The 6,556-nt window shown below is 43.1% G+C and overlaps 2 protein-coding genes across 2 annotated transcripts; both read right to left on the bottom strand.

Annotated features, from left to right (window-relative positions):
• Window positions 1-437: 437 nt before the first annotated feature.
• On the bottom strand, window positions 438-878 carry CCR75_006017 (uncharacterized protein; the record flags this gene model as incomplete). Its single annotated transcript, XM_067964091.1, has 1 exon — window positions 438-878. The coding sequence occupies one exon, from the start codon at window positions 876-878 to the stop codon at window positions 438-440; it is 441 nt and encodes a 146-aa protein (XP_067817263.1).
• Window positions 879-2,522: 1,644 nt separating this feature from the next.
• Window positions 2,523-4,253, bottom strand: CCR75_006016 (uncharacterized protein; the record flags this gene model as incomplete). The annotated part of the gene is made up of 1 exon (XM_067964090.1): window positions 2,523-4,253. One exon carries the CDS (start codon window positions 4,251-4,253, stop codon window positions 2,523-2,525), a length of 1,731 nt encoding a protein of 576 aa, XP_067817262.1.
• Window positions 4,254-6,556: the final 2,303 nt, after the last annotated feature.

Below are 6,556 nucleotides of genomic sequence, written 5' to 3'. Positions count from 1 at the left end.
TCAATGAATTAAATGCAAAATTCATTTATCGAAATGTTGATCACTTACTTTGACATGTTCCAGGTAGACCGACTTTAAAAGACATGTTCCAAAGGCAGACGCTTTAATTGTTCTTTTCGCTCCTTAAAAGCAGTTACTAGAAGGGTTCGAGCGCTCAATGTCATTGAAACGGTGATTTATTAATTTGAAACAACAATAAATTGAGTACGCAGTCAATTACGACAGATAGGTTAGGATTGTACGAATAATTATTATTTTTTTATTTTTTGCTGATTCAAATACATCCAAACATCAAAATATTCTCTAATCATGAAAGGTTTGAAACATCATAAGAAGCATCAACACTGAGTGAAGAAATATTGAAACCTATACATTGTACGGCATCTTAAACGATAAAAAGATACACCTCGAGAAATTCCGTCGTTTCTGCTGGTGATTTAATCCAACTCAGAGATGAAAGCACTAGAGTTTGAAGGATAGATGTGCTGGTATCGCATGCCAACATTCATCTGGCTCGTGAGTTGGTACACGGACTCCGATTTCATCTGCAGCTCCTGCATTCTCCGTACTAATTCTGCTTGAGAGCTTTCCATGTCTGGTGCTGACAGACGTATGCAAGATAGTTCGGGTTCTTCGCCTGCGTATTGATGTTGGTGCTGCAGTCGATGTTTGTATGAGGTCAGCTCCAGGCGTGTCTCCTCATTGATACTATCGCGGTCTTGAAATGATGATAGCGACAAGGCAATCAAGGGGTCGGAAGATTCAAGCTTTAAATCACCCGGAGTATCTAAAAATGTTGTTTTGCCTCCACTTATCCTGCAAACCTTCGAGTTATCGTCCCGCTGCTTTTTGCCAGCTTCGACTTGTCGCCGCACCATGACACGAGCATCCAAATTGCTGGCAGTCACTTTGCAATTTTTGCAAAACACAGCAACTCGTCTTTGCACTTGAATAGTNAACTCAGCCCTTGGCAGTTCCAACGTCTGTTTGAGCCGGGCTTTAAAAGCCTCTAGCGACCCAAAGACGTATGGGTCGCGCACATAAGGCCCAATGCCCAAGTTTTGGCACGACCTGCCAAATTTGATTGAGCAAATGCGACTTGCATTTGCTTGTCGACGGTATGACATGCCTTTATGGCATCGTTCAACTCGACAAACTGGCTTACGAGGGAGCCTTCTTTGACTCCCTATACTAAGAGATGTCAATCTTTAAGGCTTTAGGACGACGCGTTTGCGTCATCCCAGGTACAGGGGTCTGTACCTGTTGTAACCTCAACAGTTCTGCCTGTTGAGAGCCTTGCTGATTCAGCAAGGCTTCCTTCTCCTTCATCTCGTCAAGTTCATGTTGTATGAACTTGGCGATGGCTGAATGGAGGGCATCTCCTTCCAAATTGGACAGCATTGCCAAGATTGCATCGTTTTTTACGTTCGAATCCATTCGTTCGACCGCAATCCTTTCTATGTCATTTAGAAAGGAGTAGCTTTCACGGGAAACGTGATGCATATTCCCACTATCATCTAACATGTCCATGTTAGATAAAGGAAAATGTGGTCCTTGGACGGACTACAAAGTGCTACCAGGCGTAACGGAGCACTACGATTTGTACTGCTTCAGTACAAGTCCACTTCGCACTGCTTCTGTTGCGAGTGGTGCCTTACGTTATTTCACGTACACTAGAACGTGAAGAGGAAGACTTCTCTTTAAGGTAACTAGCTTAAAGAGGGTAAAATGAAAATTGTATTAATATAATTGAGTATCTCTTCTTTATCTGTAAACTCTAACTTAATTAGAAGCTAATACTAAACATGCAATTGAAATCTTATCTAATCTTATCTGTCACTCTCTTTTGTTTACATCTACAGTTGAATAGTCTGCGGGATAAATAGATATAATGGCCTGTATGTATTTATGGATAAGATTTCTGAACATTACTATTGAAAGTAATATCCTCCAACTATTATCTATCTTTCAAATAATATATTAATTAACAACATTTAAGTGTTAATTTCATGTAACGAAACACCCCGTTACAATGCAGCTTATTTAGTGGAAAATAAGATAGAAGAGGAACTAAAAAAACTTCGCTCAATGAATTAAATGCAAAATTCATTTATCGAAATGTTGATCACTTACTTTGACATGTTCCAGGTAGACCGACTTTAAAAGACATGTTCCAAAGGCAGACGCTTTAATTGTTCTTTTCGCTCCTTAAAAGCAGTTATTAGAAGGGTTCGAGCGCTCAATGTCATTGAAACGGTGATTTATTAATTTGAAACAACAATAAATTGAGTACGCAGTCAATTACGACAGATAGGTTAGGATTGTACGAATAATTATTATTTTTTTATTTTTTGCTGATTCAAATACATCCAAACATCAAAATATTCTCTAATCATGAAAGGTTTGAAACATCATAAGAAGCATCAACACTGAGTGAAGAAATATTGAAACCTATACATTGTACGGCATCTTAAACGATAAAAAGATACACCTCGAGAAATTCCGTCGTTTCTGCTGGTGATTTAATCCAACTCAGAGATGAAAGCACTAGAGTTTGAAGGATAGATGTGCTGGTATCGCATGCCAACATTCATCTGGCTCGTGAGTTGGTACACGGACTCCGATTTCATCTGCAGCTCCTGCATTCTCCGTACTAATTCTGCTTGAGAGCTTTCCATGTCTGGTGCTGACAGACGTATGCAAGATAGTTCGGGTTCTTCGCCTGCGTATTGATGTTGGTGCTGCAGTCGATGTTTGTATGAGGTCAGCTCCAGGCGTGTCTCCTCATTGATACTATCGCGGTCTTGAAATGATGATAGCGACAAGGCAATCAAGGGGTCGGAAGATTCAAGCTTTAAATCACCCGGAGTATCTAAAAATGTTGTTTTGCCTCCACTTATCCTGCAAACCTTCGAGTTATCGTCCCGCTGCTTTTTGCCAGCTTCGACTTGTCGCCGCACCATGACACGAGCATCCAAATTGCTGGCAGTCACTTTGCAATTTTTGCAAAACACAGCAACTCGTCTTTGCACTTGAATAGTGGCGTCTTGATCTTCACTCTGATTCCGATGCTGCATTATGTTACTGGGCCGCTTGACAAAGCATAGATCGCGGCTAATGCGGCATCGTGAGCATATGCTTACCAGACACAAGTTGCACGACGCCACGCTACTTAAAATACCAAACTTGCGCTCGCAAATGCCGCAGCATTTTAGTGAAGCCTCGGACTTTGGCTGCATTTGACGAAATTCTTCTGCAGCGCCTTTGGAGCTAAGCAACCAGCTCAGCTTCTTGTGTTGGCCGCAAGTCGTCGCCTGTGTTGCCCCAGCGAGCATCAGCGTTGCCATCATACTCGTTGCCTGGTGATCCTGCATCTTACCCTTAAAGTCAGCAAACCCCCGAGAGAAGACGCTCATGTGATTTTGGCTGTTTTGAATCGGTGCAAATAGTAAACAAGTCGAAAGCCAGCCTCGGGTAAGTTTTGGCGTCTCCAAACCTTCACAATCTTGTATGTCCACCGACTGATACAAGTTGTATCCAATCTCTTGAATCTCTGCCGTTGCTGCGATCTTGTGTTGCACGACACCTGACGCCACAAGGAGAACAAAATCACGAGAATGACGAGAGCTGGTCTTCTTGCGAGAAGGTTCGCCACGGACAAGCCATTGCAAACCAAGGAACCGAAAAGGCTCGTCTGCGCTTGGCTTGTGAATGCAGTTGATCATAGCTGTGTCAAGCACCGCTGCGTCCGCCATATAGCGCAGCCGAAGCTGTAACTCGGCTGTATCTGTCGCCACGACTCCGTACATGGCGTCGTTGAGGCTGCCACTAATGTGCCCCGTTATAACTACTGAGGCGATCGAAGATGACCCCGTTACAGCCTCAGACGATGCAGAAAGGGGCATTTCAGGCGTAAATGCCGCCATTGCAACTGCTTGCGCTGGCTTCACAGGTTGGTCTATTACCGAGTCGAATGAATGACTGGACATTGTTTCAAATGACATCTTACTAGGTATAACATTTAGCGCCGGATGCGTTGGCTGTCGCTCCTTGTATACATCAAGACTTTCGTGCATTTTAAGCGCCTTCCAGTGCCACTTGTCGTGCAGCGGGTTTTCTCCACTTTTACATGCAGCAACGTGTGCGTCAAATTCGCGAAGAGTGTCACCTAACAATTCTTGAGCTTGGCGCTCGTAACGAAGCGCCTGATCGGGTGTCACGAGAGTAGGCGTGAACGGGGCAACACCCTTCATTGCAGCGAGATAAGCGAGGCTATTGCATTATGACATTCAGAATGGGTTTCCTTGAAGAAGATAGAAGGGCTCGGATAAGATTTACAACATTACAGTCTAATGAACACGCCCTATTTAACCGAGTAAATCAATGCAGCCACTTTTTTGCACAGCATAAGGACAGCGGACAGACGCGAGCGGCTGCGTATATATTTTCTATTTCCAAGCAGAACTATTAGAAGACAATTTTGTGAAGAGATTATTCTTCATTACCGGATTATGTGCGTAAACATTATTTATATGCAAAAAAAGAGGGACATTCTCCTACCTCTGGTTTAGTTTAGGGCAGGGTTAAGCAGCATTTAGCATAGAAAAAGTGTGCAACACGAGTGTTACTTCCATTACGTATTTGCTTGCAATTATAGAACGTGTGATTTGTCATAAAACTATCACCCTACGGGGAAGAGAACAGCTCAGTCTAACGGGGTGTATTATTACATGAAATTAACACTTAAAGATTGTTAATTAATATATTATATAAAAAGTTGATGATATTTGGAGGATATAACTTTAATTAGTAATGTTCAAAAATCTTATCCATAAATAGGTATTTGCCATTATATATATTTGTCCCGCAAACTAATCAAAAGTAGATGTAAACAAAAGAGAGTGACAGATAAGATTAGACAAGATTTAAATTGCATGTGTTTAGTATTAGCTAATAATTAATTTAGAGTTAACAGATAAAGAAGAGATACTAAATTATATTAATACAATTTTCATTTTACCCTCTTTAAGCTAGTTACCGTAAAGACAAGTCTTCCTCTGCACGTACTAGTGGACGTGAAATAACGTAAGGCACCGCTCGCAACAGAAGCAGTGCGAAGTGGATTGTACTGAAGCAGTACAAGCCGTAGTGCTCCGTTACACCTGGTAGCACTTTGTAGTCCGTCCAAGGACCACATTTTCCTTCATCTAACATGGACATAATAGATGATAGTGGGAATATGCATCACGTTTCCCGTGAAAGCTACTCCTTTCTAAATGACATAGAAAGGATTGCGGTCGAACGAATGGATTCGAACGTAAAAAACGATGCAATCTTGGCAATGCTGTCCAATTTGGAAAGAGATGCCCTCCATTCAGCCATCGCCAAGTTCATACAACATGAACTTGACGAGATGAAGGAGAAGGAAGCCTTGCTGAATCAGCAAGGCTCTCAACAGGCAGAACTGTTGAGGTTACAACAGGTACAGACCCCTGTACCTGGGATGACGCAAACGCGTCGTCCTAAAGCCTTAAAGATTGACATCTCTTAGTATAGGGAGTCAAAGAAGGCTCCCTCGTAAGCCAGTTTGTCGAGTTGAACGATGCCATAAAGGCATGTCATACCGTCGACAAGCAAATGCAAGTCGCATTTGCTCAATCAAATTTGGCACGTCGTGCCAAAACTTGGGCATTGGGCCTTAAGTGCGCGACCCATACGTCTTAAGTCGCTAGAGGCTTTTAAAGCCCGGCTCAAACAGACGTTGGAACTGCCAAGGGCTGAGTTCTGAGCTCGTTCAGAGCTTCTGAAACTCAAGCAAAGCAAGCGTGATGTTCAAGCATATGCCCAGCACATACGACTCTTAGCGAGTTGTATTACAAATAACCCAGTCCATGAACACACGTTGATTACAAACTTCATGCAAGATCTTACGGATGGTCCCGTAAAGACCCATCTGTTCCGCTTGGAACTGGATACGCTTGAAGAAGCAATATCCGTTGCGGAACAGGAGAACTTTAGCTTGAGACAGGCTCAAGCTAATTCGTCATCGTATCGTTCTCCAAGACGATACGAGTTAGGAGGCCCAGAACCCGTGGATCTCTCTTACGTCGAAAGCGATAGACCTCGCTTTTCGAGCAATAAGCGATTGCAGAAATGTCATCGCTGCAAAAATTAGGACACTACTGCAACACGCCCACTGCTGAGAGATACTAAACGTAATTATGGACCGAATGTCTAAAATGGCAACGGTCGCGGGCCGGCGTTGTTTCAAAATCGCAACAACGAGGCGGACCGCCAAAATACGGTCGGAGTCAGTAGGGGTGCAACGCCCTACGGATCCAGCAACCTCAAGAGAATTTGCAAATCTCTTGACTAAAGTTGCTTCAGACACACAATCATTATGTATCTCTGCACCTGGTGATGAGGTATCCCTCATCACCTCGAAATTAAAAGTGATAAATGATTTGTCGCTCAGAGCCCTAGTGGACTGCGGAGCGTCGAATAAAGTTATTCGACGCCCCGCAGTCCACTAGAGGGTCGTAGGCTCAAATATGTT

This window comes from Bremia lactucae, linkage group LG13 (assembly GCF_004359215.1).
Source record: "Bremia lactucae strain SF5 linkage group LG13, whole genome shotgun sequence".
Lineage (NCBI taxonomy): Eukaryota > Oomycota > Peronosporomycetes > Peronosporales > Peronosporaceae > Bremia > Bremia lactucae.
This window is presented reverse-complemented; position numbering and strand designations above follow the sequence as displayed.